Source organism: Opisthocomus hoazin, chromosome 16, assembly GCF_030867145.1.
Source record: "Opisthocomus hoazin isolate bOpiHoa1 chromosome 16, bOpiHoa1.hap1, whole genome shotgun sequence".
Classification (NCBI taxonomy): Eukaryota; Metazoa; Chordata; class Aves; order Opisthocomiformes; family Opisthocomidae; genus Opisthocomus; species Opisthocomus hoazin.
In genome coordinates, this window is record NC_134429.1 from 14,948,539 (window position 1) to 14,963,115 (window position 14,577).

The following is a 14,577-nucleotide window of genomic DNA, read 5'->3' on the forward strand; positions in this document are numbered from 1 at the left end:
GAAATGATGAGACAGGAGCTCCAGGGCCAGAAATCACACTCAGTTTGACTGCTAACTCTGGTTACTCACTCTTCATATCTAACTTTGCTTTGGGTCGCTGTCTCTTTGCAGGCATTAATGCCAGCCTGGAGGCGGCTGCAACCCACTGAGTCAGCCCAGCTGAATCTGTGACAGCTGCTACTAACCCACGCGACCTTTGGGCAGAGACGGGGACCTCGCTGCTGCACATTCTGCCTCCGCAGTACCGAGCTACTTTCTGATAATCCGTGACCGCTGCAGCCACCGAGTGCATCCTGACAGATGCAAGGTGACTCATCTGGCTGCAGCTGGCCAGCCTGTGAAGCTCGCTTTCTCAAACAGGCAACCCTCAGAGCGAGATCTCTCTCTTACAAAGGCTGTCCCAGCATGAAACCATCACAAATCAGTGCTCAGGTTACCCGCTCACTAAGGTCTAGGAAGGAGTATGACATGGGAGATCATGCTAGGTCGTGGTTTAATCATGTCGGACTATACTTTGCACAACCAAGGCCGTGTTGTTTTACAAAATGTCACAAAAAACGTCATCATGGGACGAAGCAGCTGAAGACAAAGATACCCAGCTGATCGTTCACTCCTCAAGCAGTCTCAGGTCTCGAATAGAGGCAGAAAGGCTTCCAAACCAGGGAAACTGGATGGGAAATGCTTTGGGGATGCAGCAGCAGAGCTGGACAGGCACAAGGCTTTGTGTGTTACAGGCTGGAAAACAAGCAACAAACACAGCCATTTCCCACGTGAAGTCTGGGTAACTTTCAGCAGTGTCTGCTGTTTCTGTCAGGAGGGGGAGGACTAAAGTGCGTGTGTGCGTGGGGGGACCGAGCCCGCAGAGGCCAAAAGTAATCCCCTTTTCTCTGTTGTGAGAATGGAAATGCCATGCCTCCCCTCTAGAATTTCAGCTGCCAGCACCGAGCCCGTCTGGTGGATTCTGGCTGGGACACCCAATCCCAGGGTAACTGGATAGCGTGGCGAGCGGCAGCAAATGCTGGGAGCTCTCAGTCAGGCTGGCCCCTACCTCCTTGTCTAAACTGCAAAGAAATCTCCCTCCTGCTGCTGTAAGGGGTGAAACCAGAGAACTGTCTGTTTGCAGCTCAGACAAATTGCCATCATTTTAAGTTCCCATTTTTATTTTTTCTTCCCCTGTCTCCTGAACTCCCTCCTTCCCTGTAGCTGATATTTACCCCTGCAGAGAGCAGCCACATACCACAGATAGCTGGACAGGAGGATGAGAGGGTTGAGGTGCAACGGGTTTTACCTATAATGCCGTGGAATAGCTGAATTATGCACAGATAAATTACACAGAGCATCCCATATTGAAACCTCACAAAACTTTTACCCACCCTGCTATGTAAAAGAGGACACTTCTACGAGTTCCCATTCATGCTCTTAGGAGTATTTCTTGCATCCTTCCACTAGGAACAGCAGAGGGCTTAGAAAGGCAGGAAGGTAGCAAGATAAGTAAATACAAAGCAGTCATAAAATAACCTGCGTTAGCCTTTCCATGCACAAAAGAAATGGAAGAATTTATATGCTGATATCTTGGCCCTCACATGATTAAAAGCATTAGGAAAATGGGAATCTCCACTTCTTGGGGGTGCAAAGCTCTCTTTTCTTCAGGACTGCCAGATAATGTATCCTCTCTTTCCCATACAAAGGGCTTATTGGCTCAGGACTCTATCTTCCCCTAGCCTGAGCCTGGGGGCAGTTTAATTTGGGATAGGGATAAGCAGAGAGAAAGCGTTGGTCTGGTCATTTCAATGAGCCTCTGATTTGGTGAGCGGGACTAGTAAGGAGATGATGAAGCTACAGAAATGGAAATTGCATGATGGACTTGTGTATGTCTAGTGCTTGTGCAGCTTATCACATGGATCTCATCCTTAACGTATTCTGTGGTGCTAAATTGCACTTGTGATAATCTGAACTAACCACGTGCCCTGGACCATCTAACCTGCAGTCTGCCTTTGAATTCCATACTATATGCTCATGTCCCAAGCTCAGTGCTATTAGAAATCCCTTGTCAGAAAGATGGCTCCTTATTTCCACCACAAATTACACTGTTTGAGGCAATATTCAGACTCATACCGGTCACACTTTTACATTTTCTATCTTACGACCATTCAAAGCTAGAAGTGGGATTTTTATACCATTCCAGAGAAGCTGCAAAATTTCCCTCTTTCCATTGACACTCAATGTTTGTTTTCACACCCGAGAGATCACAAGCTACTGGACCTTAAAAACTATATACCTCTCTGATGTCCCCATTTATTGGACTCCTTTCTAAACAGTTGTAGCCTTTTCATTTCAGATGCCTACCCAACTTCTCCCTGTAGTTTCAGATTATTTTGCGCTTCCTGTCTTAAATAATGCTACTGGCCACTCTAAAGCAACTGCTATAGTGCACTTCACACGTCTCTGTATTTCACAAGTGACTGAGAGCAAAAGTAAAACATATTTGGTACCCCTCCAAGATGGCAGGCACCACATGAATACAAGCCCTTGCTGTTAATTTTCAGCGTACAGTGTGTGCCTCGTTCCACTTAAAAATCAAACATGCATTTGGAAAACAGATTACATCAAGTAAACCAAAGAGAAGGTTAAAGGCTCTACCCAATGAGATGACAGAAAATTACGATTCCTATCCCAGTTTAGTGATAGAGAGAGTGGGCTGTAGTCTCAAGGTGGCATACATCCTGGCATCTTCACTGACTTCAATGGGGCTCACCAGCTGAGAACACAAGTCTACTCCCATAACACACACATAGCACAAGCTCTGCTCTCTCTAGACCCACTGATGATGGAGGCTTTAACCTCTCTGCACTGCTGAGGTTTGCTTCCCTGCCACACCCAGCACTGAAAAGCCACCACACAACTGGCAGCAATCTGATCAAACCAGGGACAGGGTGCTTCAGAAGGCAGCTGCGCTGAGGCGTGGAGCGCAGATCCCAGAGTCAGGTCATGGGTGCTCTATTCTGAGCTCAGGCAGGGATTTTAAAATCAAGGGTGTATTACATGGGGAGGCTGTGGCTGTTGACTGGTCAAGTTAAAACACACATGCTCCACTCTTTTACACGAACAGATGTGTGTGAAATGTATCTTTCCTCCTTTACAGCTTACCTACATCTCTGATTCTGACCTTGTGGAAAGCATTAGCAGAATTGTTTACATGACAATTAGTTTTTCAAAACCAAATCTCAGATCTACATCCCTGTGTTTTGAGGAAGCTCAGATCCATGGCACTTTCATAAGGGTTTTCCACGTTCCAACCAGACTTGTACATGCTGGCTTCAGCTAATCCCTACATCAGTCACCCACAAATCATGGACTACTTCTAAAGACAGCCTGCAAAAAGTAACTAAAAAAGTCAAGCCTACTGTCATTAGGCTAAAATTCACGATTGAAGGGCCCACACCTGCACTGGAATATTTTTGGAGGGCTGGGAAGAAACACCAATGCTCTAGGTCCTGGTGTTTGCGATTACAGTTTGCTAACCTGATTATGGGAACTAACAGGGTACAAATGTTCTGGCAGTACAGTGCTGAGCTCAGGATAGAGATTTTCCAACCTTAATGATTCTATGATTCTATGCTGTTGATAAACACATTAACTAATTGTTTTAACTAGGCTGCCTCCAAGAATTTGTGACAATAACAATAACTCCCTTGTTAACCATAATACACTGTGATAGCCTGAAGCCTGCCCTGCTCTCAGAGGATCTGGACCAGCCAAATACTCTCAGGCAAAGCAAAAGAATGGAAGCGGGTCACATACCTGTGGAGAGAGGCCATTGCTAACAGGATTCATGTGGTTGGCAGGAGCCGCAGCATTCATGAAACTGTCCGAGTAGCTGGAGAAGCTGTGTCGGGCCCCGTAGGCAGAGCCAGTGTCAGCAGCGGCGGCTGCAGCAAGCCCTCCCTGGTGCATGGTGGACGGCGGCAGGGGCTGGGGTCTGTGTACAGTGCTTCCCCCATCTGTGGAGAGAGCGTTTAGAGGTAAACGGTCATGGGGTGTTACATCTGGGTCTGTGCAAAGCGTGGATCGATGGTTTGAATAGCCTGATCTCAGCTTCTGGATCCCACCATCTCAGCGCTCCGTGGCAACACAAGCATATCATATGACAGTACAAAACGTGCAAACCTGGGATGAAATATCTGAATTTTCTCTTAACTTCCCCTCAGACAGGAGCTGTAAATTCCTTTGTAAAGGGCAAGGCCAACTGGAATTAGCAATACTCCTTGAACTGAACCCCAGTATGGAGTTTTATACAGAGTGAGGAACTGCCTATATGATACTCACTTTGGACTGATGTGCTCTTCATTTTGAAGCTGAACAGAAGAATTACAGTCATAAGACACACTGACACAGTAGAAAGGACCATGAGACAGATGAGAAAACTGTGGAGTTTCCATTGACCTGAGGAAAAACCTGGCCTCCCCCACCAAAGGAAAACCACTAATGTATTACAAGAGCCTTAGTGGGGTGTCATGAAAGAGAAAGCGAAGGGACAATGGGATGAGGTAGGGCAAGAGGAGAGGAACAGGGCAGATGAACGTGTGCTCACCTTGGGAAATGGTGGTCGTTGGGTAGGTGGAGTCCGGCAGCTGGTACGGGGGGAGAGTCGGCATTCCTGTCGGCGGGAAGCCCCCCGGCAGCAGGTGATTGAAAGCTGCAAGTTGGTTTGCTCCCGCCTGTTTGCGCCATCTCGCTCTCCGGTTGCTGAACCACACCTGATGGGGAGAGGAAAAACCACGTGTGACTTATTCTGAGGTGCTGCCCCATCTCATCTGGGTTGCTGATGGAAACACATCCTGAATTGCAGTACTGGACAAAAATAGGCTCAAGTCCCTGCCTGATACAGACTTCATGAGTATTCGTCTCCACTCCTCAGCTTCCTTTCTCCCAAATGACAATACTACTACTGCCCTGTCTCCTGGGTGAAGATACACTCATTTAAAATTGTTAAAGATAGTATTAAGAGTGTGGGAGAGTGCTATCAGCAGTAGGGTGAGATGTAGAGGAATAATTTAGCTTGTGTATTCCGAGAGAGTCCACACCAAATAGATGCATTGCTACCACCTGGCCATTCTGTCTTGTTATCTGACAACTCTGTGAATTATGCTGAAGGATTAAGTACGATAATAGCAACACGGCTGCACTGTTAGGAGGGATAAATAGACAGATTAGCATCATGGTTTCTGTGTTAGACAAGCTAAATAGATAGAACCAGACCGGAGGGAATACAGGGTTTTCTTCGCTTCTCTGTACTGCAGCAAATCACTGTTGTCTGTATGCTAAGACATGCTCTCCTTGCAAGAGGCACTGCAGTGTGCACTAGAATTGTACTGCAGCCAATTTAAATCTCTGTGCGTAAAAATAAGCACAGTATTAATGCATGTGCAAAGCTGGGCTCGTGTTTCCTACGGTGCTAGTTTACCTGTAAGACTCAAGGGGAGATTTTTCTAAACGCACTTGTCTGCCCTGATGTGTTTTATCACGGGCAATCTCCCTCCCGCATAGTGGAAAGGGCTTCTCAAGCTGTCTCTTGGGCTTGGTTTACTTCATTTAATCAGAGAGGCTCTCAGGCCCGATCCCTGTTTGGGGTTCAGAAGTATGCGGATAAGCTTTCAAGCCAGATGAGAATGCAGCTGCTGGACTTTGTGAGGCCTAAAGGGCTAGAAAACACGATTAAATTTCACAGCAACAAGAAAAAATGGAGCAAAAATCAAGAGTGCAAAGCATTCAGGGGGGAAGAGTCCTCTTCCAAGCTGCTCAACGTCAGATCAGAAGCTGGGGTTACAAGAGTGTGAGGCACTGCAGTCCAAACTGTACCCATGTCTTATGAACCAAACCAAAACTCTCTTCCTTAGATAAAGCAGAACCATAGTTTGATGCACCTTGCACTTCAGACATGATCCAAATCTCAAAGTGAGTACCTTTCTCTGGCCTTTAAATTGAGTCCCCCCTGCAAAAGGTCACTTGTTAGTTTGCCTTTTTCTTATTGGCACCTGTGGGTATGCACGATTCACTCGGCACGGCAAGGCAACAGGTTTTCACTGAAAGCTGCTTATTTAATGGAGTGCTGGCTCTCAGTCCACATGCACTGCAGCAGTGCTTGCTGCAAAAACAAGTATACACTGAGCTTCACACAAATTTCTGTGAGGTTCTCTGGATCACAGTCTATTATTACTATTTCTACGTGTTACTCTTCTACTGTGGAAACAGCTTGATTAAAACCTGCTAACTGATAGTGGTGTGTGACCTGCTGATGGTGGCTGGGAAGGACCTAGCCCTGGGCAGTCCTTCACACTGTTATTTACATCCACGTACAGTGAAAACAAAAAAAAAGCCCAGTGTTCTTTGGAAGAGCTGGTCTAAATTAAACCCCCTGAAATACACACGGTGCTGATGTCAGGTCCTTGGCAACAAATGCGTCTTTTTACAGACCTGTTCCTACCGCAGTGCACTACTGGCTGAAGCAGCATAACCTCTTAGCACCTTCCAAAAGCGTGACAGAAATAGGTCAGCTTACATCCGATCTGCATTGATCAACAAAGTCCATGCAGGTCAGAATCTCTGTGTCCATTTTTGGCACCAGAAGTTGCTAGCAAAATCTAGGGCAGAGTTAAGAAGAGAGAAATGAATGAACATTAAGATCTGTAGCACTTTACAACTCTTTTGTACAGTCCAAGCCACGGCACAGTTTCTGGGAGCAGTGAGCAACACAAGTGAATAAATAACCTTTTGTTTGCCCTGGTCATGCGAAGAGGACAGTCCTGTCCTCTTCTCATGCATGTATGTGTAATTCGTGCTTTGAATTAGGGATATGGAACTTGGTTACTCCTCTCACATCATTTACTTCCACAGTTAACGACATAAATACTGTCTGAGTGTTTCTGTTAGCTGAATGTAAGCAGACAAATAAACCTTGTCTCCTCAGAGAAGAAGGCCTAGTCCCAGGCTGGAAGAGCTTCCACTCCAAAAAAAGACCTCATTGCTAAGGACAGCATATAAAATTCAAATACCTGAAGAGAAAACATAACCAAACAACTATGAATCCAGCAATCAAGAGGGAAAGAGAAAATGAACTCTGAGAACATAAAAGCCACTCCAGTGATTTCCGACACTTTCCTGACATCGCAAATGGTGGGAAAGCTCCTTTTTTATAACCAAGAGCCAGATGCTGGCAAATCCACTCAGGATTAGAAGTTCAGAAGAAGCATGTGGAATGAGATGGTCTAGTAGGGGACACATTTCTTCAACAACATCCCCACAAATACTTGGCTCCCCTGTGGTGGTTTGTCAGTTGGCTTGGCTAACATATGATCAAAACACAACTTTGAAAAGATTTGTGTTGTTTTATGTTACACCACATGAGGTTGTTGTTGTCCATGCACCAACACGCACGTTGCATCTGTTGTTCGGAATTAAAATTCACACATGCATGTACGACTCCTCCCGTCTTACTTCTCCGCGTTCAGTTCAGGGTGTGTAGTTCCTTTATTTTCTAAGGCATATAAAGTGATGCTCTGGATCCTTTTACAGCCAGGTAGAGTTGACCAAAAAGGCCAGTGCACGGGCCATTCCGGGGCTGTCTTGCACACTTTGGTCTACAATGCTCATGGACTTGTGAAGTAAGGGAAGCTAACTTTCAAGAGAGTGGACTACCACCAGAGAAAGAAATTCAGTTTTTAGTTATGCTACAGGCTCCTTCTGTGACTTCGGGATAGCTATTGCTTTTCTGATTTGAAGTCAGTGGAAACAGTGATGCATTCAACAAATTTTGGTCCCTACACAACCCACGCATCAGATCAGCACCTCTAAATTGAGGATAAAAACCACATTTTCTTACATTATTTCAACAATCAGCCATCTGAGATAGAGGCTCTCTTTAACTGCCAGTAGGCACCATACTCAGCACAGCAAAATCTGTTTTAGCTGGAGCACCACAGCAAAATAAATAATAAATAATAATAATAGTAAATACACGTGCACCAGATGAGATTCACAACTACATGCCTAAACATAGTGCTTCCTAACAGAGCCTGGCTGGAGAATCCAACCTCAAATACACTGAAACCTTCCACAAAGAAATTGATAGGATTTATCTTCCCGTGCAGAGGAAGGGACATTTCATGGCCCAAACAGGTTGATTCTGCCCCTTATTTATAACCCACAGAAAAAAAGAAGATACATTCCAGCTAATGACGTTAGCAATTCTTTCCCTTCCCCTGCCTTAAAGGTGGCTCAGGCCTTTATGCTTATAAATCATTTTATTGGTAGTTAAAATATAGAGGCTAGAGAATCTAACTGTAATGCGAGGCGCACTTCAAAGGGAACCTGCTTTCATTTCACAACAGTTAAGGTTTTATCAGCCACTAAAGATTCCCCCTGCCAGAGGATCCTGTTACACCATGTTAAGCCTAGGGTGAAGGCTACGGCTGCTAAACCAGACTGGTGGGAAGAAGATGAGGAAGAGGAGGAAGTTTTGAAGCTGCTGGTCTGCCTAGGGAGACGTTGTTCTAGAGGCTACCGGGGCTAGATCGCATGAATTTTATGCTGGGACAAATGTAGCCACTCGGGAAAAGGGCTGTGTGAAGAATCCAACAGCTGAAAAAACAGCATGTCAGAAAACTGCTTTCTCTTAGAAAGACAAGTTCTTCATCATTTGCCTGTGCAGAGCAAAGAGATTCTGTGCACAAGTGCTGCTTTCCAAGGGTATGGAAGTATAACATAGGCCACTGAAGACAACAGTTTGTACCTGTTAAAGACTTTTGGGGTGTTTGTCCCTGTGAATCATCTTCCAAAGAATGTATTATGCAGACAGGAGATGCATTACAGAAACTGCTTAGCTCTGCTGAGGGGAAGCAGACAGATACAGGAATGCCCTCATGAAAAATAACTTAGAAGATGACATCCAAGCAGGTTCTTCATGTTCTAGTCATGCCCAGGGTCCAGGTAAGACCAGAGTCCCTCACTATGTCACATGCACCTTGCTCAGAAAGCAAGTATGCTGCTGCAAGGATCCAAAACACTAGATGTTCACCGCAGAATATCATTCAATCCTTCACCTTCACCATCCCCTTCACAGATGGGAGAGTGAGGCACGGTGAGGCTAAGAAACCTCTCCAATTCATCACTGTCTGCCTCACAGAACCAGCTGATTTCAGAAGAGCCCATCCTCCCGCCCAGATTGGGTTTGGGGCAAAGGTTAGCACTGGTTCTTATTTAACCTGAACGCCTGCACCCAACCCTGCCAACAGCCAGCCCAAGATGTCCCAGCCACTTCTTCTCGACCAGCAGAACAGCAGAGATGGGCTGCAGAGACAGCTGCCTGCCAGGATGGGGCTGGACTGAATTATCCCTGCAGCCGCTGAGATATGGGTCACCTCCCACAATTTGTCAGACAAGGAGAGGAAAGCAAGGTCAAAAATGAGCCTCCTGTGGGAAAGAAAGCCTGTTGTGTTCCTGCTCAGCCTAATCAGGACTTGATGTTGGAGAAAGATAGATGGGATAAATGAGCTCATAAATGGAAACAGGGATGGAAAAGCCAAGTTGTGCCTTTGCTTTCCAGCGGAATGGAAGAGATGCAACATGTGCTTGCTTCCACAGGCCCAAGAGGCTGCAGAAACCAGGTGGAATAGAATCATATGGCCTTTTATGGACCAAGCACAGCAAAAAAAAATCCACCAAAGTCAGATGAGGTCCTTCTCCAGGTTGCATAGACACTACTCTGCCAGATCAGGTCCTCTCCAGCTTCTCCTCTGAACCAGCACAAATCCCTGCAGTGCCTTGCCTTGTCCACACAGTCGTAAATGCTGCAAATCCTGGGCTTCCCAGGAGGCTGATATAGAAGGCTTTTAGAGGGGAACCCTAGCAGCAACAGTGATGAGAGACCCGGGGTAGTTATTGCTCCATCTGAATGCCTTCTTTCAGATGGTACTGAGAATCAGCCCTCCCATACTGGAAAAGGTTGAGATGGTACAGTGAGATGGGATCCTGCAAGTCCCTACAACAGTTTAGTGATGATTACGCTTCCTCTGCCAGGTGCCGAGGAGTGTGAATAGCGGACATCAGAGACATACAAACATCATTGAGGCTACTGAGATAATTCTTCACAGAAAAGAAAAAAAGTCCACGAGAGCGTACAGATTTTAGGCACGTAAATTTTTCCCAGCATGTGCAGGGATACAGCTATATCTAGTGACACTTTGGTTCAGTGCCTAAAACGCTGAGCCTCTGTCACTTGTGGGTGATATGGTGAAGATAAATATTAAACAAGGTTAGTGGAGCAGAACAAATGGCACTTCACAAATGAGATTATCCAATGAATTCAGCCTATATATTTTCTCCTGGCATATCCCAGTTCCTGAATGTGTTCAGCTATTTATAACAATCTGTTGAAGAATTTCAACAGTTTGTGGTATGTGGATTTTTTTGCAAACAACTTTTTTTTTAAAAAAACAAACTATTGTTAGCAGTGAAACATTTGATTGTAACATTGATCACTTTATTCTCGCCATATTGTTTCTGATCTTCGAGTGGCTGTGTAAGAATTAATCATGTCATAAACACTTCCTCAACCAAAAGCCCATCTCTACCTTTAAATCACCATCACAGTTTGAACGCTTCATAACTGCTGACGGATTTCATACTCCAGACGGGGAAGCAGGAGGCAGGAGAAATGGGATAGATCTTTCCACAGCCCAGGTTTGAAGTCGTGGCTTCACAGCTCCAAACCCAAGCCCGCCCAGTGATGCAGCTCTACCACTTACTGTAATAAAAGTCAATAATATTTACAAATTAAAAAAATATTATCACTGAATGAAATAGCGATTGGATACTGAATGATTATTTGCAAATGTTGTGTTTTCCATCTCTACATTTTACAAACTGTGTTTCTCAGTGATTATTTCAGTTGTCAGAGGAAATTCTGTTAAAATAAAACAAAAAATAAAACCTCTGTTTTACTCATCTGTTTACCTCTCTATAAACCCCGTGTCTGAGGATGAATGGGAATTGTGGAAGCTGAAAGACATTAGGATGAGCTCACTGCTGTCAGAAAGCAGCTGCAAGGCAGTGTGTTTTATGAAGTGCTTTCTCTCCACTTGAACACTTGCTTCTTAGACGGCCCAGTCGTGATGGTGTTAGAGTTGCATTTAAACGTTTCGGAACAGGCTGTGATGTTCGCAGCTCACAGAGGTGAATGAGATGTTGGGGAGTAGATTTTCTGCTGCTATTGTTTGGCTAGAGGCAGGCTGGGCTTTAATAGCAAACCAGCAGCACATCAATTCCCTCTATCAAGACTTCCTCTGCAAAAGAAAAAGCTATGAACTTTTAAAAATAGCTTAAACACACTGTGAAGTGGCTTGAAGATTAACACACCCTGGCAAACCCTCCTCCTGATTATTATAAGCATTTTCCATTGCTGATGAAACAGAATCTATTTAATTGGTGCCCCAGTAAACAAAAAGCTTCCCTAGCTGGGGAGGCTGAGAACAGATGAGAGCTATGCATGCTGGCTGCACCCTTGCTCACTGGCACACACACTGGGTGGTAGCTCTGCTAGAATCAGAGATTCAGCATAGGGCATACGAGCAAAGTGTATGAGAAACATTGTGGTCCACACCCTTGCTGGACTGGAAATTTTGTGATAAAGGTTCTTCTCATAAAACCTCTGGGAGGCCCTATTTGTTTTGAATACAATGGGACAGACACTCTGCTGCTATAAATCAGTGCAACTTCACTGACTTCCATTTAGACCAGCTGAGTGCGCAGTGTTACACGCAACCACTCCATCCAAGGAACTGGGATCTCGTTCATTGCTTTGGCCTCTGGGCCCTCTTTCCTTTGTAAGAAAATCCAATCATTACCACATTGTTTAGGGGATCACTTTTTCAGCTTGCGACCATGAGGCTGCCTGTTCTGTTCCTTGGTCTGAAGCGGACAAGGAAAAGCAGAATAGGACAAAAACAAAAAAGTCAGTTGCAGGTTTTGCATCTCAACACTAAAATCCACAATTTTGTCTGAAATTCATGCTTTTCTGAACTGAATGGATTACTCCATCTGCAGAAGCCAGCAAGTTCAAAGGAGCACTTTCTGTCATAAATTTCTCCATTTGTTTCATACAGATTCCCTGCCTCACATGTACAAAACAAGCTGGTCTTGTCAAATTATGCTGCAAGTCCTGAAGTTTATATTCATTCCTGTTGATTTCAACCAATGCTTTGCCAGAAGGACTACCGGATTAGGCTTATCATTTTCATCTGCAGTAAAGTGTAATGTACTTAATGAAATAGCGCTGACTCTCTCCAGCAAGGTGCCCTCAGGCTTACACAGCTGGGACTATGTCCTCTGTCAGTGGGACATTTCTATTTCCAACTGGACTGGTTACTGTAATTCTGCTCTGAATACCAGAAGTGCTGATGCTTTTCTAAGCAAAGACTTAGATATGGACGTAGGACGTGCTTGCCATTTTAAGAGATCATCTCTGGCTTTTCCAAAGTTCAGGCAGAAAAAGACTTGCCGCTGCAGTTTGGATACCCGGTAATTTACTTTACATTTTGTTTTTATTTATTTTTTATGTGACTAGTAGGTAGACTGAGGGCTTATTTGGAGAAGATCAGCTGGGACACGTATGCAATGGATTACTCTTTAATCCAATTGCATTTCTGTTTCTAATTCAGGCTGGAGAGATGCGGAAGAACAGCAGCAATGCTGTGAGACGTCAAGCACCAACTCACTAAGCAAACAGAAAGCAATGTTATAAGACTGAAGCCGACTTCTCTATCTCATTAGCAACCTCCTTCTGCAGCAAGATCGACATGAAGGGGAAGCATCTGGACCCTCCCCACCATCTCGGCTGCGTTCAGCCCTTGCTGGCTTTACCTTGCAGAGCCGCTTCTTTAAAGCTGGCTGGAACAGTGTGCTGCCCTCACCCCAGCCTCTCCCGGGAGCCGGATGCCGCTTGGCATCGCACCGCTGGTCTCTCGACGTGCCTGGGCACACGCAGCAGCAGCACCGCCGTGGTTCTCACGGACCGGCTGCTGCGGTGCCAGGGGCTGTGCTCGCCACGGGCCGTCTATCTGGACGCTCCGGTGTGCGAGAGCACGGCTGGCCCCGTGCTGTGGAAAACAAGTGTGCCAAGCCAGCCTCTGCCAATGAGAGCCCCATCCACGGGCTCCTCTGCACAGCCTCTCAGTGCCCTGGTTGCTGCCAAAAACACAGGGCAGCTGTTGTGTCATAACCTCATCACAAGAAATGTAAACTAGTTGGACCCTCAGGAAGAAAGAAAACATTCTCAGCTGACCTTTAAGGGAGGGGGATTGCCTCAGAAGAGCCAGTTTGGACACATCTCAAAGAGTTTGGGAAGCAAAACACCAGGCAAACAGCATTAGGCTCCAGCAGCTTTGCCTGACTCCAGTGAGTGCTCAGAGCTGGGGAGACCTGCTTACCACCCTGTCGTCCCTCTGTACAACACCTTCATCTGCAAAAAGCACTGTCTCGAGGAACAGGACAGACCTTTGACCACAGCAACAGCTGGTGAAAGAGCACTGGGGTCCCCACTAGCCCACCACAGAGATATCTGAAAAGTTCCTGAGAAATTCATGCATTTTCTGGAAATAGAAATTACTGCTGGTAAACAGTGGTTTTCAGCTTCTTTGCGCCAAAAAGAGAATTGCTTTGAGAAAAATTTCAAGCCAAATTGAATAGAATTTCTCTTCCGGTGCTCCATTTGGTACGTCTGAGCTGCTGCAGCACGATCTAGAATATGGCTGTTTGTTTACTACAGTTTAAAACTGTGTCATAAAATACAGATTATGTGAGTAGCCTAGAAATGCACCAAGATTTCAGAGACAGAACTGCTCTGAGCCTTTTTATTAAATGAAACATCCATTTTCTCCCAGGCAGAAATCACAAAGGTATCCATCATAAAAATGATCAATAAAGCACTGGGTTGCGACTCCTGCTGTCTAGTTTAATTTTGTTATTGAAATAACGGTTTCTCAGTGCATGGAGTTTCCTGGGGATTAATAACAGGCATCAGCACCACAACACACCCAACCCTTTGCAATTCTTATTCATCCCCAGAAAGCACCCACTGCCCAGACCGTAGGAACTAGGACTGACGTACTTGCCAGCGGCATGCATGCTGGTACCCAGCTGCCTGTGGTATGACCATCTGAATCATCTGTAGGTGATGCCGCGGAGCAAAAGCTGCCATCTATTTTTTGGGGAAAAATTTTGGTAGATTTCTGGGAAAGCTTTTCGAGATGATACTTTGGAGCCTGCCACATCTGACTCATTATAGCACCAGGCAAAATGGAGACAGGCTGCTTGCGTGGGAACCTATGCACCGGGCTCTACTCATGAAAAACATTTTCAGCACACAAATTTCTATGTGACTTGGGGTTGTGGTGCTGAATTGTGGACAATTTGGGCATATGCACTGCTTGTTGTGCCTTGTATCCCTTTCTGGTGGTATCGTTCAAGAAAAACCAGAAATAAGCACTGGGGTTTGTTGGTAACTAGCCTTAAAAATGCAACACA

The 14,577-nt window shown here is 45.4% G+C and overlaps 1 protein-coding gene across 4 annotated transcripts in view; it reads right to left on the minus strand.

Moving 5' to 3' along the window:
• The window catches only part of PAX7 (paired box 7), a 102,766-nt gene that overhangs the window by 33,314 nt on the left and 54,875 nt on the right, over positions 1-14,577 (minus strand). For all 4 annotated transcript variants that reach the window (XM_075437242.1, XM_075437240.1, XM_075437239.1 and 1 more), the window contains exons 6-7: positions 4,592-4,757; positions 3,802-4,001 (exon numbers count right to left, since the gene is read on the minus strand). In XM_075437242.1, coding sequence (XP_075293357.1) covers positions 3,802-4,001; positions 4,592-4,757 — 366 coding nt within the window. The remainder of the gene's footprint in view (positions 1-3,801; positions 4,002-4,591; positions 4,758-14,577) is intronic.